Genomic DNA, 26,151 nt, shown 5'->3' on the forward strand with positions numbered 1-26,151 from the left:
ATAGGATTACACCCAACCACACCTTGAAACCAAGTATCCTGAAAGCCAAGTTCCTCTGGGAGTTTATTTTTAAATTATCTATAAAAAAATATTATTCCTTTTCTTGTCCAACACCTGATCCTCTCAAGACTGAGTATCAAAGAAAAGTGGGCCACTGACATGGAACAGGACCCTATGGGGCTCTCCTATTTACAAAAGCCTTTCCATGTCCCTCATTTCATATTTGTTGGGGAAAAGTTTCAGCTTCCTAGACCTTCACTGGGTTTCAAAGGGCAGATTCAAACTAATTAAGTGAGGGAATGCAGAGACAAAGACGGTCAAGAAATAATAATACATGTTCTGAGCTAACGTTAGCCAAAAGGGGAATATGGCCAACGTTTAGACATGGAGGTGAAGCAGCTGTTGTTCTCTGAAGGTCGTTCACAGTATCCAGCAGATACCAGATCACCACAGTCCCAAGCCCTACAGACACTTAGCAGCAGGTGCCAAGGGGTGACAGCTACACTGTAACACACCTTTCCACAGACCTCCCTAAGCTTCACTTTGGTAGCTGGAAGCACTCGGACTGTTGGATTGACAGGTTTGTTGACTCTTCAACTTCTCTCCTGAGTGGACACGACTGAGCTACTCAACAACTTCCCTCCTGAGCTTTCACTTCCCCAATTCTTTTCACAATTGGAAAGAAAGAAACAATAATGCAGCCATGGGGCACGGTCTAGGTTCCAACTCAAGGAACGTACATAACTATCTGATACATATCTCTTAATTTCTTCAGGAACTAGGGCCTCACCCACGTGGGAAGGATGGTGGGAGGATGGTACATTCAGGCAGAGCACAGGCACCGGAACCCCAGATTAGTTAGAACCGGAAGACTGACTGAGATTCCTGGAACAGGACCCTGTTACCTCACCACCAACCAGTCCAGGAAGATCATATACCCTGCAGCTCTCCCCCTAAAGACTGCCTATAAAAACTCTCCCCCAAAACTTATCAGGCCGTCTGAGCCTTTTGAACAGGCAGGAGTCCCCTTTCTCCTTGCCCAGCCCTGCAATAAGCCTTTCTCTGCTTCAGACTCCTGCATTTGCTTTTGTTTGGCCTTACTGTGCCTCCAGCACACAAACTCCTGTTACACAATCCAGCAGAGCCTGAAGGGCATGGGTGCACATAGTGTGAAGTGGAGCACGGTGGTCGCTTCGATTTCCACCCCCCAACGAAACCGGCAGCGCCTTCCCCCATTCTGCCCTGGGGTCCCAGGAAGGGGACATCCCACGAAGTCCCAAGGGCTCTTCTGGGGACGTTCAGAGTTCCCAGGGCAGCGGGAAGAGGACGATTGCAAAGAGGAAAGGGACTTTTTTTTTTCCCCTGGCGGGAATTTTACCTCAGGGCAGAGAACTCTAGAAATGCAGGGAGAGCGGGTGCATTTAGGGGAGGCCTAAAAGTCCCTCCCTGTCGCTCACCCCGAATGGATTTCAACTCTTTCCACGACGTCCAAACCTGAAGAGACGGCCGCGGGCCGGCGCCCCCTGGCGTCACGGAGGAAGCGGCTCGGGTCCGGGTGACGAGAGGTGGGGCGGGAGGCGAGTCCTGGGCCCTCCCAGCTGAGTACGGTCTGGATCATCTGTGGGACAGTACCCATTAGTCGTTGTTCCGTGGTGTAGTGGTGAGCGCTCTGGGCTCTGAATCCAGCGATCCAGGTTCAAATCTCGGTGGAATATTTCTGTTTAACTAGAAGGCTTTTTACTCCCCTAATAAAACCTGTTTTCCGGCTCCCGTATCCGCGACCAGCGCGGTGCGCACGGATTTGGCAGGCAGGTATGAGATCATCCCGGGTGTCCCCGCTGGACCCGGGCGACTCAGCCCGTTACTGGCCGTCCGAGGCCCGGCCCTGCCGCCAGGGGGCGAGGCGACCTAACCATTGCCATAGCCCTGTCGGGTCCCCTGGGTCTCGCGGGTAAAAAGCAGAGACAGAGACTCCAGAGTCCTGCCTCCCCAGGGGGCTTCGCACCGCACGTCTTGTAACTGCACGGCTGTCCTTGTGAGTAAATGGTGGCGGGGGGTGGAGGGGGCTGCGATGTCGCTGACCAGCCAGGATGGCAGCTTTCGGGTAGAGGGTTCCAGACCTGAATGGGAAGAACTGTATTTTATTCAGGTGCCCTATTATTCCGAATTTTAATTGATGCTATTCCAGTTCAGTTCAATTTTATTTAGAAATTCTCGTTCCTAGGTCTCCAATGGATGTGGAAAGCCACCGTTAGGCTAAGATTTGAAGCTTAACTCCAGGAAATTTCGTCCTTTCTTCTCAAGTTCAGCCAGGAAGAGGAGAAAGTTCAAGGATCCAGCATCTGAGGAAACCAGGGGTCCCTGACCCACCTCCACCCAGGCCTTTGAGCCACCCGCTGAACTTATAGTCAAGGCTAGACTATAAGGAATATACCTTGTTTGGTTACACGTGAGTTGGAAACCACATTGGTTTTGTTATCATTATAAAATGAATTTCTAAGGTGTCACCTCTGGACACTGAGAACACAGTGTAAAAATTAATCTGTTAAAGCCTTTTGTGGAACAAGCATATGGATAAGAACTATCCCAAGAGACTATAAAACAATAATTTATATGTACCCCCAGGACAGTGACAAAATAAAACTGCTTTCCTCAATTATATTGTTATTGGCATTGTTGGTATTTTTTTATTCTTTTGTCTATAATGCACAGAAAATTAAAGGAGACTGTATGAGATACCACATTTCTATTCCAGTTTCATTAAAAACGAAACTACTGATATTAGTGGAAAGAGATTCAGCTGAAAGATAGACATTCAATTTAAAAAACCTGTAGTTCTGAATTTGAATTATGAATATATATGAATAGGTACAAGTATGAATATATATTTGCTACCTCTGTCCACTGCAAAGATGTAGAAATAAAACAGTTCTAATGGATATCTTTAGGTTAAACAATTTGATTTGGAAATAATGTTTTGCACCAAGAGAAACCAGAGATTCTTAGAGAAATGACTGACTCCAAGTCAGAAAATAGTCAAGATGAGACAGAAGCACCTTGTCATACTGATATCAAGAAAGGTCTCAAAGAGAATTAGAATCTTATCAAAAGGATGAAGGAGCCAACTTAAAGTCACTTTCACTACTGAAAGAGAAGTTAATTGGAGTATCAGTAAGGGCTATATTGCAATGAATTGAATTATTTTAATGTGCTTTAAACTTCAAATTCATATTAGCACGGGGTGGGGGAGAAATAAGCTTATTGGTGACCACAGAGGATGCTTGGGAAATTGTTCATTAAGTTGAAGTTTTCTTTACAGAAGGTACCACTAAGTAAGTAAACAGTATTTAGGGGAAGTTTCTTTTTATACAATTGTTCCAGTAAATAACATATAATGATGGACTATCACCATTTTGCTCCACATAATCAATTAATGAGCATAGAGCTTGAACTTGAAAAATTGCTAATATTATTTGAAGAAACACACATGACTTGATGTGTCTCCTAATCAGAGAGCACATACCACTTCTGAGGCAGTCTTGCCAAGATATTAAACATGAATCTCCTCAGTCTCTATGACAAATAGGGAGAAACATGGAAGCAATAACAGATTTGATTTTCGAGGGCTCCAAAATCACTGTGTAAGGTGACCGCAGCCATGAAATTAAAAGACGCTTGCTCCTTGGAAGGAAAGCTATGATAAACTAGACAGTGTATTAAAAAGCAGAGATATTACTTTGCCAACAAAGGTCCATAAAGTCAAAGCTATGGTTTTTCCAGTAGTCATGTATGGATATGATAGTTAGTCATAAAGAAGGCTGATGCTTTCTAACTGGGGTGCTGGAGAAGACTCTTGAGAGTCCCTTGGACAGCAAGGAGATCAGATCAGTCAATCCTAAAGGAAATCAACCCTGAATATTCATTGGAAGGACTGATGCTGAAGCTGAAGCACCAATACTTTGGCCACCTGATGCAAAGAACCAACTCGTTGGAAAAGACCCTGATGCTGGGAAAGATTGAAGGCAGGAGGAGAAGGGGACAACAGAGGATGAGGGGGTTGGATGGCTTCACTGATTCAATGGATATGAGTTTCAGCAAATGAAACTGATGTTAAAGGACAGGGAAGCCTGGCGTGCTGCAGTCCATGGGGGTCACAAAGAGGTGGACTAGACTTAGTGACTGAACAACAAGCAGGACTGAGGAACTGGATTTTAATTGTATTTAATTTATAATTCATGTGAAAGTAAAGTTAAAAACTGAAGACATGCACAATATTTTTCTATTAACATAGCTTTAAAACTCTGGTAGAATTACATTTCCTTTCAGTTTAGTTCAGTCGCTCAGTTGTGTCTGACTCTTTGCGACCCCATGAATTTCAGCACGCCAGGCCTCCCTGTCCATCGCCAACTCCCAGAGTTCACTCAGACTCACGTCCATCGAGTTGGTGATGCCATCCAGCCATCTCATCCTCTGTCGTCCCCTTCTCCTTCTGCCCCCAATCCCTCCCAGCATCAGAGTCTTTTCCAATGAGTCAACTCTTCGCATGAGGTGGCCAAAGTACTGGAGTTTCAGCTTTAGCATCATTCTTTCCAAAGAAATCCCAGGGCTGATCTCCTTCAGAATGGACTGGTTGGATCTCCTTGCAGTCCAAGGGACTCTCAAGAGTCTTCTCCAACACCACAGTTCAAAAGCATCAATTCTTCGGCACTCAGCTTTCTTCACAGTCCAACTCTCACATCCATACATGACCAGAGGAAAAACCATAGCCTTGACTAGACGGGCCTTTGTTGGCAAAGTACTGTCTCTGATTTCAATATGCTATCTAGGTTGGTCATAACTTTCCTTCCAAGGAGTAAGCGTCTTTTAATTTCCTTTACTGTGTAGTATTAATTAGCATGTAGAAGATGATATTTGTATTAGTGTGTCCTTATAAAGGGGCTTCCCCAGTGGCTCAGCAGTAAAGCATCCTCCTGCAGTGCAGGAGCTGCGGGTTTGATCCCAGGGTTGGGAAGATCCCCTGGAGGAGGGCATGGCAACCTGCTCCAGTATTCTTGCCTGGAGAATCCCATGGACAGAGGAGCCTACAGTCCATAGTGTGGCAAAGAGTCCGACACAGCTAAAGTGACTTGGCACGCAGGCACTTGCTTATGCTGCTTATACTTTTTTAGTTTTCAGTGGGGCTACTAGAAAAATCTACATTACGTATGTGGCTTGCATTTTCTTTCTTTTTTTAAATAGCATGGCTCTAGATTTTACCACCAAAAAGGAAACATAGAGGACAGAAGAATTTCTTAAATTACACTCAGGTATACAATTTAGATTGCCGTAATGCTACAGAACACACAACTCAGTTTCTTCAACAAATGATTAAAAAAAAAAAGGTGTGTAAGAGACCAAGAGAGAGCTAGAGCGAGAGAGTAAGAGCAAGAAAGAGAAAGGAAGGAAGGAAGGAAGAAACCAAGGGTAAACATATATGTAAAGACTTAAACACATATCCTACTGATTACAGTTTGTGGATTTTATTTGGATACCAAGAAAGGATACTAACTTAAAAACAATAATTGAAACAACTTTGAACAACATTTTATGATATGAAAGATGTTTAATTAATTTATGAATAAATGTAATGCTATGAGGATAATACTTTCAAAAATAGTTCTCATTTAGAGAAACACATCCATGGGGTCGCAAAGAGTCAGGCACGACTGAGCGACTTCACTTTCTTTCACTGATGTAATTGGGGCTTCCTAGGTGGTGCAGCGGTAAAGAATCTGCCTGTCAATGTAGGAGACACAAGAGTTGCAGTTTGATCTCTGGGACGGGAAGATCCCCTGGAGAAGGAAATGGCAACCCACTCCAGTATTCTTGCCTGGAAATTTCCATGGACAGAGAAGCCTGGTGGGCTATAGTCCATGGCGTCGCAAGCAATTGGATATGACTGAGCACACACTGGCATAATCACAGATGAAATATGATGTCTGAGATTTGCTTTAAAAGATATAGGAATAGGTAAGTGGGTGGACTATAGTAAAACAAGTTCAGCCATAAGTTGATAATTGTTCTGTTATGTCTACTTTTATGTACTACTGAAATTCTGCATTTGAAAAAGAATGATAGGAGAGCACAGGTCTACCTGGAATAATGGCAGCTGAATCTCTCAACATGAAATTCAGAGGGCTAGGGACTAACATAGAGAGTCATGGACACCGCTCAAAACCCTGCCCCAAACAACCAGGGGCCAGAGAACACTATAGATTCCAATTGGTTCGTATTCAGCTAGGTGTGGGAGCCACACAGCAGTAGCAGGACCAGCAAAGACTCTGCACATAGAGGAGAGGACAGCAGGGAGGGAGTACTTGGGAGGGAACTCAGGTAAAATTACTCACAGAAAGAGCATGTGGATAAACTCATAAGATGTCTGAGACCTGGTTGGCTATAGCTCTGGTAATTAGGGAATTGACAGGAACAGGTTTGACAGTGCAGAGGACCAGAAGGTGGCAATCTTGAAGAAGCCCAATTACTGGGATCAAGTGTGAGATCTAGCAGAAGGGAGCATCCTTTGGATGCTTGTAGTGAAGAAAAAGAATGGTGCAACTGGCAGAAATTAAAGTTCCCACTGAAAGAAACAGAATCCCAGAATTAGGAGACATATGATATCTTTCCCAAAACCTTACCTCTGCTAGAGCAATTGCACAAGACAGACCAAGAACTAAGGAATCAACTATGCCAATCAAAGCACTAGTTTGTTCCTACCTAGAACTAATCATGTAGCAGACACTTATTCCAAGGTGACAAAAAACAAAAACACAAAAACATATACAAAGAGTCAAAATTTTAGTTCTTGAAAAGATTCCCTTCAAAATCACCCACAAAACATAGGATAAATGTAAAATAGCATCTGTATCTGAATTGTTTCTGAACAAACATCTGTAGAAGCACACAAACATGCACATGGGGAAAAGCCCCAGAACTGCAAATAAATACACAAGATAGAAGTAGAAAAGAACGAAGAAATGAGAAGTGCCAGAAATTAGAAAAAAATGGAAGAAAATAAAATTCTCTGAAAAAGAGGCTAAATGACAAGGTACCTAAGGGATCATATTTGTCTGAAATTATAAGGGACAATGAACTAAAAAAAGTGAAAGATCAAACAGAATAGAAATGAATAAAAGATAATGAGAAAGGATCAGAGAGAAAGTCATAAAGACCTGGGAGAAACAGAACTGGAACAATCAGCTTTAAGATGTATCCCAGTAAAGGCTAATAGATTTAAAAAAATTTTTTTCCTGTGAAACCCCAGGTCTCCCTTTGCCCTCAGTGGAAAGAAACTCAATTTACATTCTACATCTCAACACAACATACAAAGCAAGATGATTTTTTAAAAAATCAATAAATTCATTGTGGACAAGTCATTTATGTTCTCCTAAGCTGTTCATTCAGACTTAAATTGAAGACAGTAGGGAAAACCACTAGACCATTCAGGTATGACCTAAATCAAACCCCTATGATTATACAGTGGAACTGACAAATAGATTCAAGGGATTAAATCTGATAGAGTGCCTGAAAAACTACAGGCAGAGGTTTGTGACATTGTACAGGAGGCAGTGATAAAGATCATCTAAGAAAAGAAATGCAAAAAGGCAAAATGGTTGTCTGAGGATGACTTATAAATAGCTGAAAAGAGAATCTGAAGGCAAAGGAGAAAAGGAAAAATATACCCATCTGAATGCAGAGAGATAAGAAAGCCTTCCTAAATGATCAGTGCAAAGAAATAGAGGAAAACAATAGAATAGGAAAGACTAGAGATCTCTTCAAGAAAATTAGAGATACCAAGCGAACATTTCATGCAAAGATGGACACAAAAAAGGACAAAAACGGTACAGACCTAACAGAAGTAGAAGATGTTAAGAAGAGGTGGGAAGAATACACAGAAGAACTATACAAAAAAGATCTTCATGATCCAGATAACAACATGGTGTGATCCCTAGAGCCAGACATCCTGGAGCACAAAGTCAAGTGGGCCTTGCTGCTACTGTTACTGCTGCTGCTAAGTCGCTTCAGTCGTGTCCGACTCTGTGCGACCCCATAGACGGCAGCCCACCAGGCTCCCCCGTCCCTGGGATTCTCCAGGCAAGAACACTGGAGTGGGTTGCCATTTCCTTCTCCAATGCAGGAAAGTGAAAAGTGAAAGTGAAGTTGCTCAGTCGTGTCCGACTCTTCACAACCCCATGGACCACAGCCTACCAGGCTCCTCCGTCCATGGGATTTTCCGGGCAAGAGTACTGGAGTGGGGTGCCATGGGCCTTAGAAAGCATCAAAACAAAGAAAGCCAGTGGAGGTGATGGAATTCCAGCTGAGCTATTTCAAATCCTAAAAGAAGATGCTGTGAAAGTGCTGCACTCAAAATGCCAGCAAATTTGGAAAACTCAGCAGTGGCCACAGGACTGGAAAAGGTCAGTTTTCATTCCAATCCCAAATAAAGGCAATGCCAAAGAATGTTCAAACTACTGCAAAATTGTACTCATCTCACACACTAGCACAGTAATGCTCAAAATTCTCCAAGCCAGCCTTCAACAGTATGTAAACTGAGAACTTCCAGATGTTGAAGCTGGTTTTAGAAAAGGCAGAGGAACCAGAGATCAATTAGCCAACATCCGTTGGATCATAGAAAAATCAAAAGAGTGTCAGAAAAACATCTATTCTGCTTTATTGACTATGTCAAAGCCTTTGACTATATGGATCACACAAACTGGAAAATTTTGAAAGAGATGGGAATACCAGACCACCTGGCCTGCCTCCTGAGCAATCTGTATACAGGTCAAGAAGCAACAGTTAGAACCGGACATGGAAAAACTGACTGGTTCCAAATTGGGAAAGGAGTACTTCAAGGCTGTATATTGTCACTCTGCTTATTTAACTTATATGCAGAGTACATCAGATGAAATGCCATGCTGGATGAAGCATGAGCTGGAATCAAGATTGCTGGGAGAAATACCAATAACCTCATAGATGTAGATAACACCACCCTTATGGCAGAAAGCAAAGAGGAACTAAAGAGCCTCTTGTTGAAAGAGGAGAGTGAAAAAGCTGCCTTAAAAAAGCATTCATAAAACTAAGATCATGGCATTCAGTCCCATCACTTCATGACAAACATATGGGGAAACAGTGGAAACAGTCAAAAACTTTATTTTCTTGGGCTCCAAAATCACTACAGATGGTGACTGCAGCCATGAAATTAAAAAACGCTTGCTCCTTGGAAGAAAAGCTATGACAAACGTAGACAGCATATTGAAAAGCAGAGGCATTACTCTGCCAATAATGGTCCATCTAGTCAAAGCTTCCTTGGTGGCTCAGACGGTAAAGTGTCTGCCTGCAATGCCGGAGACCCAGGTTCGATCCCTGGGTGGGGAAGATCCCCTGGAGAAGGAAATGGCAACCCACTCTAGTACTCTTGCCTGGAAAATTCCATGGACAGAGGACCCTTGTAGGCTCCAGTCCATGGGGTCGCAAGGAGTCAGACATGACTGAGCAATTTCACTTCACTTCACTTAGTCAAAGCTATGGTTTTTCCCTTGGTCGTGTATGGTGTGAGAGTTGGATCATAAAGAAAGCTGAGCACTGAAGAATTGATGCTTTTGAATTGTGGTGTTGGAGAAGACTCTTGAGAGTCCCTTGGGCTGCAAGGAGATCAAACCAGTCCATCCTACAGGAAATCAGTCCTGAATATTCATTGGAAGGACTGATGCTGAAGCTCCAATACTTTGGCCACCTGATGTGAAGAACTGACTCCTTAGAAAAGACCCTGATTCTGGGAAAGATTGAAGGCAGGAGGAGAAGGGGACAACAGAAGATGATATGGTTGGATGGCATCAGCAACTCGATGGACATGAGTTTGAGCAAGCTCCGGGAGTTGGTGATGGACAGGGAAGCCTGGCATGCTGCAGTCCATGGGGTTGCAAAGAGTTGGACACGACTGAGTGGCTGAAGTGAACTGACTGAAGCTCTCCATGCCTCAAAGCAATAATAAATATGCCAAACTTAGGTAGTCGTCATTCCATTATGAGGAATCTTTAAGGATGAACTCTAATATTTAGAGTTCCTCCAGAACTGACTGAGGAAACTTTGAATTCTGTACATCTGGTCATCATTGCCTATATGTAAATGAAGATTTAAGACAGTGGGTATTGGGCTCTGCTATGCAGGCAGCCTGGGCATGCTCTTGACCTTCTACAGGGAATGTGTTGGCCCTCCCGGGGTGGGACAACCATCCTGTGCCAGTGGAGGGTCCAAAGGACCCAGTGGGCCCCTCCTCCAGCTCCTACATCTACCCTACCAGTTATTGCACTAAAAATAGATGGGGAAAATGTAGTATATAAAGGGTATACATTTGATTGGGTTGAAATAATACTATAAGAAGTGGTAGGTAGGCTGTTTGAAGACTCAGAGTGGGATGTTGCCAGTATTGCTTGGAGGCTCCAGAAGAGGCGAGCCTGTGTATACAGTGCCTGCAAGCTGGTATTCAGGTTGTAAATCACTCTTGGGAACTGCTGGGTCCTTCTGGGGCAGGGAGCTTAACCTTTTTCGTGCCACAGTTCCCTCCCCCAACAGAAATATTGAAACGCGTACAGTGAAATACATAGAAATACCAAGGAAATAAATCGTGTTGAGATACACTGAGCGAAAATGATTGGAAACGTTTGTGATACAGTAATACGTGCTTCTTCATGAACACAGTAGAGAAGATCTAGCAGACACTCAGGTAACCAGAATTTCCAGTAACACAACCGCTTTAACATCATAGGAAAATACCTGCTTTCTGTTGACATAGGCACGAGCTCTGCAAATACTGCAGAGGTGTGTGCTCAGTGTTCACGACTGAAAGAATATTGTCTGCGTGGGGGTGAAAACTTTTTCTTGAACGGAGAGAGGGAGACAAAAAACATATATTTGGGACTTCCCCAGTGTTCCAGTCGTTAAGACTTTGTGCTTCCACTGCACCGGGCACAGGTTCCTGAGATCCTGTGCGCTGTGCATCCTGGCCAAAAAAAATATGGGTGTTAACAGTGGTTTGTGGTCTTCCAAAGAATCATAGTGCATAAACAGATACACAGTATGTTTGTGGTATTAAAGTTTTGGACGGGGGTGAGGGGTGGGGAGAGTAGGGGGAAAAAATGCTTTAAAAGCTTTCCTAGAGGGGTAAAATGAAAAAAAGGAAGTGTTCTAGCAGAAACAGTAATAAATGAGGCCGCTAACTTTAGTGCCTTTTTCAGTGTATTTAAGACTAGAGTCCCTGCTCTTGTGTTTTCTAGTGAACAGTGTGGCACCTTGAGTCATTTATTCCTGAGCCTATTTCCACGCTTGCTCGTTGGAAGCAAAGATGCTTGTCTATGTGGCTGCAAAGATAAATGAGTTAAGGTGTGAGAGTCTGCAGTGGGTACTCTGTGGCAATATATGGGGGATGGTCGTAGTTGTGCTTTGGCGCTTAACAGGCAGAATGGGCAGAAAAAAAAAAAAAAGAAGTGGTAGGTAAAGGCAGAAGAAAAAAGTATAATAATGTCCTTGATCATCACAGTGATAAAAAGTTGAAGTTGACATATCATTTAAAAGTTATACTTCAAATATTAGAAATGTACAACATACTAAGGGATTAAGAGGTAAAAAAATTTTAGTGCATTAGCTATCCAGTCCTTCCTAAATACCAAACACACACACACAAATATGGCATACACAAGTAAAATAAAATAACACAGAGGATAAGCACAATAAATACAATCTACTACAAATGGTAAATATAGCTTAAAAGATGTGGGAGAGTTTAAGATATAAAGATGAATAGGAAAAGCAAGAATATTTATATTAATTTATATCCATACCTACTAAAATCAATCATGATAATAATACATTATAACACTGAATTTTAAAATTTCATTAGTCCAGAGTGAAATTCAAAATAAAACCTTTAATGATATAGGAGGGGTAGAAATTGTCCTTCCCAAGAATATTTATATTAATTTATATCCATACCTACTAAAATCAATCATGATATAATGGATTATAACACTGAATTTTAAAAATGCATTAGTCCAGAGTGAAATTCAAAATAAAACCTTTAATGATATAGGAGGGGCAGCAATTGTCCTTCCCACAGCACAAGGCCTACAATACAAGTTTAGAGAATGATAGAATTAGAAAATTTCCAGTGCACAAACACAAATATAATAATTGACACATATCAGGGATGGTAAAATTTTCAGAGAAAGAGCATCATACAATATGAAGTTCATACACTCTCAAATTACCACTAATCAAATTATTGATTATAGATAGAAAAATATGTCATTCCGATGAATGGACCTTATGAGCCCCTGCATAACATAACCATATGAAGTTCATACACTCTCAAATTACCACTAATCAAATTATTGATTATAGATAGAAAAATATGTCATTCCGATGAATGGACCTTATAGCCCCTGTCCGATGCTAAGATGACAACAGTGGTGACAGGAAAAGTGGATGCCCTCAGACTCCAAGGGGCTGCACTGGGAAGCACAGAGTGTACACTAGCTGGTGTTCTTGGCAAAAAGGGTTCACCTGAATTTAATTGTGAGGAAATAATCAGACAACTGCAAAATGTAGACCACTGAGCAGACAACTGGCCTGTCCTCTGCAAACAGGTCAACGTCTGCCATCAAAGACATCTTTGAAAAGGAGAGGAGATGTTTGTTGTTCCAAAGGACTAAAGAAATATGGTAGTAACACACTATAGTAACATGTACTTTTTTAGTCCTTTGGAAACTGAGACATCTCTTCTCCTTTTCTTTTTGTCTTACTTGGGGAGATATTGACTTTTTTGTTTTAATTTTTTTTAATTAACTGTTTGAAGAAAGACAGGCCAGTTGTCTTGTTCAATGATCTAAATTCTGCAGTTATCTGATAACTACCTCATGATTAAATTCAGGATAGACACTTTCAGCAAGAACACTGTATAGTAAATGCTGTCTGCTCCTAGTACAGTCCGTCTAGTGGCAAAGAATGACAGGGTGATATGGTGCATTCTTCCAATTGCTCCCATGCTGGTGTCTGGAGGATGAATATTGAGGGGAACAAGAATTAAGGTCTCTCTAAACTGTGTGTCCATCAAAGCACTGGTCTCCTTCTCGATGCATGACACTTGGAGGCTGATGAGTGAGATTTCTCCCATCAATTCTGTCTCATGGAGAGTGGTTGTTGATTGGGATGCTGATTTTCAGGTAAGGATCCCTCCAGTGTTCTGTTTGGGCTTTAATTTGACTTGCTGTGTAGGTCTTTTTCATCAAATGGAAAAGGTAAATTTTATGGTGTGGTTTCTTAGAAATTGGCAATATCTTTTCTTAGTTCTTAAGTAATTGGTATCTGCAAAAGACAGAGAGAGAGAGAGAGAGAGGAGAGGAAGGGAGAGAGAGGAAACGTAAGTCTTTGTTAGGTTCTGGTGATAGCTGAGCTTGGAGGGATGGCCACATGGTAACTGAGGCCAGGGGCAGACAGAGCTCCTGTTGACAGTAAGAGCTGAATTGAAAAAGTGAGATCCATGAGTCATAAGAAATACCTCCCTAAATGTTCACCCAGCCTGTGGTGCAGCACCTAGGGACCCCTGGCCTCACCCCACTTGTACTTGGTGATAGCTCAGCTCAGTGCTGCTTCCAAGCCTTAACTGGATTCCCATCACTTAGTCCTCAACAGTCATTTCACTCTCGAATCCCCTTCATCTGGACCAAATGATAGCTTTCCACACATACGAGGGATGAATGTGCTACACACTCCTCATACAGAAACATACTGCTATGGGAGCAGAGGATCCTCAGTAGAAAAAGACACCCTCTTTGACCTCTACATCCCTGCCTTCTGAGGAGGAGAAGTGGGCTACGGGGAGAATCCTGGAATGTAAGCACCAACAGGGACCTCAGAATGTATCTAAATCCAGTTCCAAAATTTACAGATGAGGAGCTATGCTTTCCTGGGGCTAGTCAGTTCAGTTCAGTTCAGTCGCTCAGTTGTGTCTGACTCTTTGCGATCCCATGAATCACAGCACACCAGGCCTCCCTGTCCATCACCAACTCCCGGAGTTCACTCAGACTCACGTCCATTGAGTCAGTGATGCCATCCAGCCATCTCATCCTCTGTCGTCCTCTTCTCCTTCTGCCCCCAATCCCTCCCAGCATCAGAGTCTTTTCCAATGAGTCAACTCTTCGCATGAGGTGGCCAAAGTACTGGAGTTTCAGCTTTAGCATCATTCCTTCCAAAGAAATCCCAGGGCTGATCTCCTTCAGAATGGACTGGTTGGATCTCCTTGCAGTCCAAGGGACTCTCAAGAGTCTTCTCCAACACCACAGTTCAAAAGCATCAATTCTTCTGCGCTCAGCCTTCTTCACAGTCCAACTCTCACATCCATACATGACCACAGGAAAAACCATAACCTTGACTAGCCGGATCTTTGTTGGCAAAGTAATGTCTCTGACTATCCAAAACCACATGGCTTGTTACCAACAACCCAGGCCACAGCCCCTTTCTATACATTTGGGGGAAGGGAGAGGGAAGGCTCCAATCTGGAGAAGTCCATAGTTAATAGAGGGTGTTTGGTCACCCTCCTGGACAGGAAAAAGACTTTACAGAAAAATCCTGTTCCAAAGGGGCTGAGGAACCAATGAAAAAACAGGAAACTTGAAATGAAATCAGCAAAAAGAGATCAGGGAGTAACTGTGGCTCAACCTATTTGCATCCCATGGACACCAGAATACTATGAAGGTGATTGCATGCTGGATCCACCTGAGTCATTTCTAGGTCTATTCTCAACATCCAGACAAAGAAAACTCTGAAGTGAAAAAGCATTCATTTTAGATATACTAGATTCTCATGACTTTTTTAATCACACTTTTCCCAGAATTTCTCCTAGTATTTTATGCTAGCACATAGAAGATCATGAAAAAGAATAAACGTAGAAGAATGAGGCCTAAGATTCATTATGGAGTTTTGCATACATAAAATATTTAAAGAAAAAACAATTTGTTGACTCTATAGTTCTGAGCCAATTAGTAGGCTATGAAACCCATTTAGTGAATAGTGAACTACAAGTTGCAGTTGCATTAACAGTAGAAATGAAAACACTGAATTTCATTCTTACAGTAAGAGGAGGTAGTATTTTTTTTTTTTTTTTGGAAGTGGAAGGTAATATTTTATACTCTGGGTAATGTTTGTATGTAATGTTTATTTTAAAATTTATCTTATACTACAGAAATTGTGAGAAACTTGGATTCAAACAGGGAGATTATATATCTAACTCATCTATATTTTTTTCTCTCATTTCTCTTCTCTAGGTTGTACAGTAGAGAGAAAAATGCGAATTCCTTAATGGCTGATATTCAGCTTTTTTATGAAGCAGCCACATACTGGCCACTGCCATAAGTTAATGATACCCTATCAAATCCACAGACCTTCTAATCCCTGATGCATATTAGCAGAGTTTTGAAAGATATTGATACCCAGACCTTACCCCAGAACATTAAAATCATAATTTCAATGGCTTGGGTTAAGGTATTCATATTAGATCAAAGCTCACCCAGTTTTTATTTTATAATAGCATGATTTAGAACTACTCACTAGACCTATATATTTCATACCACTCTTTTTTTCTCCCTACATTGAGTCTACCATGCACTTATTTCCCCCTGGCCCTAAAGATTTTTTGGTCTTTCTCAGACCCTCTCATATAAATAACTTGTCTTCTCAACTAGATTTGGCTGAAGCAATGATTATCTTGTGTATCTCCCTGGGTCTTCATAAATGTGGCCCAAAGTTAATTCATTACAATGCTGTCCTACATTCCCTGCCCTCCGATTCCAACTCAGTTCATTTTTTGGGATTTTTACTGAACGTGTAGAAGGAGTAATTTCAAAAAAAGAAGGGAAGAGGTCTGAATGCCTGTGCATCTCATGCTCTATGAATATTGAAAACCTGGCCTCTGTATCTCCGTTTGGCCAATGTCCCTTTAAGGATCCATCCACTGTCCTCTATCTAATGCCAGTTCCAGTGAGTTCCTGGAAGCCCCCTGCACATTAGCAAAGTTCTGCCCACCAAGGCCTGAGGGGAAACAAGACTCAAGTCAGTCCAGCACTTCTACCTATGACCCAGGTTCTTATTTAGTTTTTGTAATCAGGCCTCTTTTTCCTCAGTTTCAGCACTTCTTATTCAGGTGGAGAAGTTGAGGGTTAAGGATTTTCCTAGGTTAGATTCTCCAAAAGTCAACCCACATGCAAGTAATTCATTAAAACATGATACTGGAAGAAAGAGTTTGTTAGGGAGCAGGGGTGGGTGGGGTGCAAGTAAAGAAAGGTGAGGAAACCAAGAAAGTGTGTGATTTTTGTACCATGTGTTCAGCATGGTACATGCTAAATGACACTCTTATGATAGAGAGGACCACGGATCTGGGCTTCCCTTTGGCTAATAGGAAAGGTCAGAGGCAATAGAGGACAGTAGCAGCAGGAACACAGCAGAGCTCAGAGTGCAAACAGGAGATTGAGGTGGAAGGGCCCTGCAGGGTGGCAGACCCCGTGGAAAGCAGAGGAAAGACCACACAGAGGTAGTGTCAGCTGTTAAGTGAACAAGTGAGGAAGAGAAAACTCAGTGGGAGATTGAGCCATAACCTTAGATAAGGAGCATAAGGAAGAAGTGCATGGGATTACCTCTGTACCCTAAGCTTGAAGGCCAGGGAATCCTCACGCTAGTCTCCATTTGCTGAAGAGCAGTTTTCTTCTGATAATCTTCTGTTTCAGGACACTTAAGCCCTTAATCTTGCTACAAACTGAACACTTAAGTGTTCTTGCTGTGGAGCCCTTATCCTCCATCTTGGGAGGGTTCTTCATTCCAATGGAAGCATCCAAACTCAGCTCTGAAGATAAAACCACAGCCAATAGGATCCATTGTTATTTAGGATGTTTCTATGACTTAGTCCTCCACTCAGGAAGGACATCAAGTACAGAAACTGTTCAAGAACAGGATAGGCTATCTGAAAGTCCATGGTGAAGTGAATCCAGTGGAGAAACTTTATATATTTTCTTTTTTGTTGATCTTCCTTCCTTACACTAGTCAATATTGGTAAGACTGCCACGGGGCAAACATGTTCCCAAATGCCAAAACAGAGTAAAGAAATAAAATTGATGACAACAACTTCTTTCCTAGGTAGAAAAGACAAAGGCAAGAAATTCCTGCAGGACACAGATTGTACTGTTGGGAGGGAAGAGATCGTAGAGATGAAGCAAAGTCAAAGTTGAAGGAAAACCTCATAAGAGAAAAGAAGTAAGGAAGTCTAAATTGGAAAAATTTTACATGTGCATCAATATAGACTTCACACATATATACACAGTATATATAATATTTATACATAATCTAAGTGAGGCATGGACAATATAATAAAAATGCAACAATACTCTCAAGTGTGTCTGTGTTTGTGTAATGCAACAAATGAATGAAGATACGGAATGGATCATTCTAATGGCTTCTTGATGAGCTGAATTTGGAAAAGAAAAAAGAAAAGTCAGGAGAGAAAAGCTCTGGTGGGTGACAGGAACTAGGAGTTATGGCGGGTGGGAGTCACAGGGTGGAGGGGTATGAAAATAAAGGGTATTAAAATTACCCTTTGCTGCAAAATCTGCTGTGAAGCCTGGATTCCTGCTCATGTTTCCATGGAAGATGACCAGGAAACAGTTACTGAGGAAGTGGGGGTCGGTCTGGGCTGGGAATGTGGGAAGCCAAGGACAAGAAAAGGAGAGACGAGAGGGAAGAGAAGACAATAAACACTACAAGACCTACTGGCTCTTGTCACGGTCTGCATCCCTGCCCTCCCTGAGCACTTTCCTTGAGACTCTCCATGCTGCCACAAGGGGGCTCCTTCTCATCTCAGCTCCACCTGAGGACGTGGGTCTCTCCTCATTCCTCAGATGAGGCCACAGCCTGAGGGATGAGCACCGGGCGGCCCTGGGCTCCAGTGGAGGATGTGGAGAGCGATGCAGGGTAAGGATGAATACGTCCCAGATGAAATGGATGTGAGGGTCTGAAAGCTCTTTTAAGGAAATTTGAACATAGGTGGACTCGGAGGAGATGAAAACTAGGAGACGGACATGGAGATGAGTGGAGAGAATGAATTAAATGGAGTGCTGTAAAAGAGACTGATCAGGGCACTTCATGGATGAGGGTGAAAAGAGGGGAAAACAAGGGAAAATAAACTGGATGTGAAAAGCAAACATGACCCTGTGTTGCAGGGCCAGTATTTACATTGCTATTGAATGTTACTAATACACTGTTACTGAGAGCACCTAATAGGGGTAAATTGATTTGATGACGGATGTTGAAGGGAGAGAAAAATACTGGCCAACTTGCCTTTCTGAGAAAGCAAGGGAAGATGGAGTCCAGAGAAAGTGGATCATAAAAATTATGCCATCTCAGAAGAAACAACCATTGTGCAATCATTTTATAAGTGTTAAAGCACAAGAAAGACAATGCTTAGATATTACGTATTCATAATGGTTATCATCAATTTTTAGTGAATCAGACACTCTAGACATTATGTTGCTTAAGACTCCCAATAATTATGGAAAGGAGATAGAATTTTTCAAGGGTTCAGATGAGGGACGAGAGAGATAAGTACATAAGATAAATAACTTGGCCAAGTTAAACAAGCAGGAATTTGCAGAACCAGGGCCTGAGGCTGAGCTGGTCCTAAGTCCCAGGCTCTTGATCACCTGAGGCTGTTAGAGTGTCACAGGTTTCAACTGGGCCGACAGCGGGCGTGGGAGAGGCCCTTTGCCTCCTCCACCCACAGCTTTGTGATGACCAGCACATGGACCAGAGCTTCCTAATCCCCCTTTCTTTCTTACCTAGAAAGAGTGGTCCTTGGTTTCCAGAATCAGGGTTGGAGGTAAAGCCCCAGTTGGTGAAAGAAAGACCAAGCATGGCTTTGCTGTCACCACAGTCGAAATACTGGTCCAGCTGCCACTGCAGACAGTCAGTCACGTGGGTGCTTTTCTGAAGCTGTGTCTGTGAAGTTGGCACCTCTGACCCTGGGAAACTCACAGGTCCCCAGTGACAGTCCTCCCAGGTGTCCCCTGAAAGTAAAAGAGGGTTCAGTAGGACCAATGGAAGCTTGCTCTTGATAAGCCCTACCAGACACGCATTTCTGATATCCCTCCCCATGAGTAAAACCCAATAACCCAGACAGCAAAGGCAGACATCAGTGTGAAGAAGATGTCATATTTTTGGCTGTGACTAGGGTGCTGAGAAGGCAGGGGCTAGGCTGCAATTTCTTGAAATGAGAAATCACCCACTTGAGTCTAGAGGGTTTGGGTGACACAGGGGGTCAAGCCTCTTATTCTGTTATTAGCCTTAGTCTTGTAGCCTAGAGAGAAAGAAGGTTCTAGACAGGCCTCTAGGCATGGGGGAGAAATAGCTGTTGATATCTACCCACCAGAAAAAAAGAACTATGGGAGACATACAGCATAAAGGCTTCAGTTACTACTAGAAAAGGGAGTTGAGAAACTACCGTATATTATGGAGCCTTTTGAATTTCTTTGCTTGAAATGTTTGTCTGCCCTTCCACTCACTCATACATGTGTATATTCTGTTCCCAAATGGGGTAGAGTGAGGACGGACAGATGGAAAGTATTAGCAGCTGCTGCTGCTGCTAAGTCGCTTCAGTCATGTCTGACTCTGTGTGACCCCATGGACTGCAGCCCCCCAGGCTCCTCCATCCATGGGATTCTCCAGGCAAGAGTACTGGAGTGGGGTGCCATTGCCTTCTCCAATTAGCAGCTAGGATTAGGGGATTAGAGGCCTGAGTCCCTTATTGGAACCCTCTTCGTCTCTCTTCAGAGAGATAACATAAGGTGCAGTCCTTATATTACAAGCCCCTCCAGTGGGGACTAGACAGTGCTCCTAATCAAATCTGTTTCTATGTCTACTGTGAAATGAGTACATATTCTCAGAACCTGGGCTTACTTACCCTCATCCAGTCTGGGTCAGGCTCAGGTGGGGTCACGGCCCCCAGAACCTGCTCCACCTTGATGTGGGGCTCTCCTCCCACCCCCTCTTTATACCTCGACACCCTCAATGAGGTTTGCTTCTTTAACTGTCTTTCACGTATCTGTTACCACTTAGTCTTCCAGGAAGCATCTGTGTCTGACTCTCATCAAAGATTCATCCAACCTCCTTCCAACTGTTTTCTGTGATTCAGTCCTCTCCACACTCTCAAAGGTCACTTGTCTTATCACCCCTAAATCCTGTTTCATCACATGCTCCTCGGCTTATGGAAATTCATCCTCCCTTCCCTCCTACACAAATCTAACCTCCTTACTCGCCTTTCAAGTCCTCCTATTCTGGCCCTTTCTTCTGCAACGTCACTGCCCACAGCTCCCTCTGCAAATCCTCCTGCCCTGCACCAGGAGCCTCTGGAGCCTCTGAGTGTTTTTCCACAAGCACTTCTCTCAGCCTGGTGTGCCCTTCGTATTTCCACCAGGCAAAGTTCATTCATCATTAATCATCATATTTTAGGACACAGTCAGATTTTATAATTCATATTGGGCTCATGGATAAAACTTTGTACATTAACAAATCTGATGGGTGAAATAATTGTTAAAACCACATATCCCCTCATTCCCCAATGTTATTTGAATCAATGTGTAGGACTATTTTTAATTATCACTGCATAATTTCATCATCTAATTTTATTTGTTTTTTCCAGACTAATGGGTTTTATTAAACCTATGTTTTGAATATTCTTTCCATTTGCATGGGAAAAAGACATAACACTTTATCCAACATTGACAATAGTGCCCAATATTATGAGCGTAGGGAAAAGCCTCCAACTGGAGATCAAGTTGTAATTTAAAAATCAAGTGTTTATTATGTCTACAGGGTTTCTCCTTGCAGAGAAGGTGGGGTGGGGCGGACCCAACCTGTGCCCACACCGCTGCAGCACAGCTGTCCACACTGTCTCAGGTTATCATCAGAACCCAACACAGGATGGAGCCATGTATAATTTAGATGTTCCGTCCATTCCTTTCAGCCCATCTGTGTGTGTGAGTAGTTGAGGGGGGGTGGAGGGGTGGGCTTTGGCCTTTCCTGGCCCATTCTGAATGATGGCCTGGCAGGGCTGGGCAATATCACACACATCTTACTTCTGAGACATGTGTCTGAGCCTCACTCATCCCTCTCAAAGAATCCACCTGAGAAGCCCATGCAGCACAACTAGAGACTAGTCCTGCTCACCACAGCTAGAGAAGGCCTGAAAGCAGTAAAGAAGACCTACCACAGCCAAAAGTAAATATTAACTTAAAAAAAAGTTTTAAATGTCCAACTCTTCGTGACGCCATGGACTGGAGCTCGCCAGGCTCCTCTGTCCATGGGATTCTCCAGGCAATAATACTGGAGTGGATTGCCATGGCCTCCTCCAGGGCATGTCCCCGACCCAGGGAGCCAACCCACGACTCCTGCATCTCCTGCATTGCAGGCAGATTCTTTACCTACTGAGCCACCTGGGAAGTTCCCATAAGGAATCTTATCTTGAAAAAACAAAAGAGGTCTGTTACAAAAATTCCCGCAAGTGAGACAGTGGTAGCTGAGATTCTGCCCTTATCCCTCCACTTCCTCTCTCCGGCCTGACTTGATACCAAATGCCTGCACTGGCGAGATGGGTTTAGGTGACCGAGGGTAGCCTGGGGCAAGAAAAAAGGAAAGTGGTCTGATGTGCTTGGTGCTTTTTAAAAATTAAATTCCAGAGCCCAATTCAAACCCACAGGGGTCTGAGGGCTGTTATGGTTGTGCCACTAACAGCCTGTCCAGGTTGTTGGATACAAACAACAGAAATTCTACCTGGGGACCCACTAGAAGCCTTATGTTCTTACAACGGGAGTACTCACAGTCTACATCTAGAACTGGGAAGACTTCCCTTTTATCTGACACGAATTGTTACTAGGCGGGCAAGCATTGTGTTAGAGATCCAACTGAGGAGGTCAACGGATAAATCCGGACCAGAAATCTTGGTCTTTGCAACAGTAAGATAACTGCAGACACTTCAGGTTTAAGCTCAATTCTCAAGCCTAGATACATTCTCCGAGGGAGAGTGGACTGGTCCCTGAGATATGAAACCAGCACTGCTGTACTGGCTTGGGGTGTTTATAAGGGTTTTGACCCTGAGGGCAGGGGTTGGGTTAAGGCCAGGTGGATGGTTACATCAGTTGAGTGACAGATTTTATTGTGCATGCTCAGGGTCCAAACGTCCCTGTTTCTTGCCCATAATTCACTTGAAAAGCCCACCAGGGGAGCCAAATCACAAAGCAAATTTATTAAAACGAATGTATAATAAGGCCAAGGTTACTAGAGGTGATGTTCAGTTCAGTTAAGTTCAGTCACTCAGTCATGTCCAACTGTTTGCGACCACATGAACCGCAGCATGCCAGGCCTTCCTGTCCATCACCAACTCCCGGAGTCCACCCAAACCCATGTCCATTGAGTCAGTGATGCCATTCAACCGTCTCATCCTCTGTCATCCCCTTGTCCTCCTGCCCTCAATCTTTCCCAGCATCAGGGTCTTTTCAAATGAGTCAGCTCTTTGCATCAGGTGGCCAAAGTATTGGAGTTTCAGCTTCAACATTAGTCCTTCCAATGAACACCCAGGACTGATCTGCTTTAGGATTGACTGGTTGGATCTCCTTGCAGTCCAAGGGACTCTCAAGAGTCTTCTCCAACACCACAGTTCAAAAGCATCAATTCTTCAGCGCTCAGCTTTCTTCACAGTCCAGCTTTCACATCTGTACATGACTAATGGAAAAACCACAGCCTTGACTAGACGAAACTTTGTTGACAAAGAAATGTTTCCACTTTTTAATATGCTGTCCAGGTTGGTCATAACTTTCCTTTAAGGAGTAAGCATCTTTTAATTTCATGGCTGCTATCACCATCTGCAGTGATTTTGGAGTCCAAAATAATAAAGTCAGCCACTGTTTCCACTGTTTCCCCATCTATTTGCCATGAAGTGATGGGACCACATGCCATGATCTTTGTTTTCTGAATGTTGAGCTTTAAGCCAACTTTTTCACTCTCCTCTTTCACTTTCATCAAGAGGCTTTTGAGTTACTCTTCACTTTCTGCCATAAGGGTGGTGCTATCTGCATATCTGAGGTTATTGATATTTCTCCCAGCTATCTTGATTCCAGCTTGTACTTCTTCCAGCCCAACGTTTCTCATGATGTACTCTGCATATAAGTTAAATAAGCAGGGTGACAATATACAGCCTTGACGTACTCCTTTTCCTATTTGGAACCAGTCTGTTGTTCCATGTCCAGTTCTAACTGTTGCTTCCTGACCTGCATACAGATTTCTCAAGAGGCAGATCAGGTGGTCTGGTATTCCCATCTCTTTCAGAATTTTCCACAGTTTATTGTGATCCACACAGTCAAAGGCTTTGGCATAGTCAACAAAGCGGAAGTAGATGTTTTTTCTGCAACTCTCTTGTTTTTTTGATGATCCAGCAGATGTTGGCAATTTGATCTCTGGTTCCTCTGCCTTTTCTAAAACCAGCTTGAACATCTGGAAGTTCATGGTTCACGTATTGCTGAAGCTTGATTTGGAGAATTTTGAGCATTACTTTACTAGTGTCTGAGATGAGTTCAACTGTGCATCAGTTGGAGCATTCTTTGGCATTGTCTTTCTTTGGGATTGGAATGAAAACTGACCTTTTCCAGTCCTGTAGCCACTGCTGAGTTTTCCAAATTTGCTGATATATGAGTGCAGCACTATCACAGCATCGTCTTTTAGGATTTGAAATAGCTCAACTGGAATTCCATCACCTCCACTAACTTTGTTCATAGTGACACTTCCTAAGGCCCACTTGACTTCACATTCCAGGGTGTCTGGCTCTAGGTGAGTGATCACACCATCATGATTATCTGGGTTGTGAAGATCTTTTTTGTACAGTTCTTCTGTGTATTCTTGCCACCTCTTCTTAATATCTTCTGCTAGAGGTGATGGCTTAATTTTAATTGCACCTGTGCCATTTGGTGGAATTCCCCTTTGGTAGAGCTCATACTGTCCCTTTAGGATGTGCTGACCACAGTCTGTACATCAGCCCCTTCCTGATAGGAAGGGCTGAGGCCATTTAAAGCTGGCTTAAAACTCAACATTCAAAAAACAGATCATGGCATCCAGTCCCATTACTTCATGGCAAATAGATGGGGAAACAATGGAAACAGTGACAGACTTTATTTTCTTGGGCTTCAAAATCACTGCAGAGGGTGACTGCAGCCATGAAATAAAAAATGCATGCTCCTTGAAAGAAAAGCTATGTCCAATCTAGGCAGCATATTAAAAAGCAGAGACATTACTTGGCCAACAAAGGTCCGTCTAGTCAAAAGTTCCTCTATGGTTTTCCAGTAATCATGTACAGATGTGAGAGTTGGACTACAAAGAAAGTGGAGCGCTGAAGAATTGATGCTTTTGAACTGTGGTGTTGGAGAAGACTCTTGAGAGTCCCTTGGACTGCAGAGATCAAACCAGTCAGTCCTAAAGGAAATCAGTCCTGAATATTCCTTGGAAGGACTGATGCTGAAGCTCTAATACTTTGGCCATCTATGCAAAGAACTGACTCATTGGAAAAGCCCCTGATGCTGGGAAAGATTGAAGGCAGGAGGAGAAGGGGACGACAGAGGATGAGACAGTTGGATGGCATTACCGACTCAATGGACATGAGTTTGAGCAAGCTCTGGGAGTTGATGATGGACAGGGAAGCCTGGTGTGCTGCAGTACATGGGGTCTCAAAGAGTTGGACACGACTGAGTGACTGAACTGAACTGAGGCCATTTCCCAGCCATGAGTCTCTGCCTCCACCATCCCTTGCTCTCATCTCATCTCTAGCTCCCTGCCTAACATTGTGAGGCACTTCTCAGAGGCCTACAGGAACCTGACAGATGATGCCCAATAGAAACAGCCAGATAACATTCTTCCACTGAATCCTGCTGGATTTCATTCTATTCTACCACCAGCGGCTCCATACTGATACTTCTGTGGTGGGGAGGGCTGATGGTTAAACAAAAGGGATTAGTAAACCTGGAGTCCTAGCTGGTTTTGATGGGAGGGTTCAGGCTCAGTTCAGTCGCTCAGTCATGTCCGACTCTTTGCGACCACATGAACCACAGCACACCAGGCCTCCCTGTCCATCGCCAACTCCCGGAGTCCACCCAAACCCAAGTCCATTGAGTCGGTGATGCCATCCAATCGTCTCATCCTCTGTCGTCCCCTTATCCTCCTGCCCTCAATCTTTCCCAGCATCAGGGTCTTTCCAATGAGTCAGCTCTTCACATCAGGTGGCCAAAGTATTGGTGTTTCAGCTTCAGCATCAGTCCTATCAATGAACACCCAGGACTGATCTCCTTTAGGATGGACTGGTTGGATCTCCTTTCAGTCCAAGGGACTCTCAAGAGTCTTCTCCAACACCACAGTTCAAAAGCATCAATTCTTCTGCGCTCAGCTTTCTTTATAGTCCTACTCTCACGTCCATACATGTGAGGGTTCAGGGACTGGCTGCAAAAAACAAATGAGAAGTCCCACCAAGAGAGATAAAACAATCCCTCCATCAATCTGAGACCAGAGCAGAAGGTTTTTGCAAAGGGAAAGGGAGAGAGAGTGAGGGAGCGTGAGCATGAGGTGCTCTGAGCACTGAGCAGAAATGAACTCGGGAGGAAGGAGACTGAACCACCCCAGGACACAGTCATGTTACACACACCCTCAGAAATCATAAAGGCAGCTTCAACTACAGCAGAAGTTTTGTTCAAATTCACATGTAGCAGCCAAGCAAACACAGGCTCTGGCAGCAGAATGGACTCCTAGAAATTCTGTGTTTTCAAGACCAATTTTTAAAAGATATTTATTTATTAGTTGTGGCTTCCCTGGGTCTTCATGCAGTGCATGGGCTCTTCATTGCTGTGCATGGGCTTTCTCTAGTTGCTATGAATGGGGGCTACTCTCTAGTTGTGGTGCCAGGCTTCTCCATTCACTGATTTCCCTTACTGCAGAGCAAGGATTCTAGGGTGCTCAGGCATCAGTAGTTGTGGTATGAAGGCTGTAGAACAA

General features: G+C 43.3%; 1 protein-coding gene and 1 long non-coding RNA gene across 2 annotated transcripts in view; one reads left to right on the top strand and one right to left on the bottom strand.

Annotated features, from left to right (window-relative positions):
* The first annotated feature begins 1,890 nt into the window (after positions 1–1,890).
* On the top strand, positions 1,891–2,659 carry LOC139179983 (uncharacterized). Its single transcript, XR_011564284.1, has 2 exons — positions 1,891–2,035; positions 2,225–2,659. It is a non-coding gene; the product is annotated as an uncharacterized lncRNA (long non-coding RNA).
* Positions 2,660–16,751: 14,092 nt separating this feature from the next.
* LOC139180165 (putative NBPF family member NBPF5) overlaps positions 16,752–26,151 on the bottom strand; it is a 48,726-nt gene continuing 39,326 nt past the window's right edge. Inside the window, exons 7-8 of the mRNA XM_070781619.1 lie at positions 18,909–19,136; positions 16,752–16,924 (exon numbers count right to left, since the gene is read on the bottom strand). Of these exons, the coding sequence (XP_070637720.1) occupies positions 16,752–16,924; positions 18,909–19,136 (401 nt within the window). The remainder of the gene's footprint in view (positions 16,925–18,908; positions 19,137–26,151) is intronic.

This window comes from Bos indicus, chromosome 3 (assembly GCF_029378745.1).
Source record: "Bos indicus isolate NIAB-ARS_2022 breed Sahiwal x Tharparkar chromosome 3, NIAB-ARS_B.indTharparkar_mat_pri_1.0, whole genome shotgun sequence".
Taxonomy (NCBI): Eukaryota; Metazoa; Chordata; class Mammalia; order Artiodactyla; family Bovidae; genus Bos; species Bos indicus.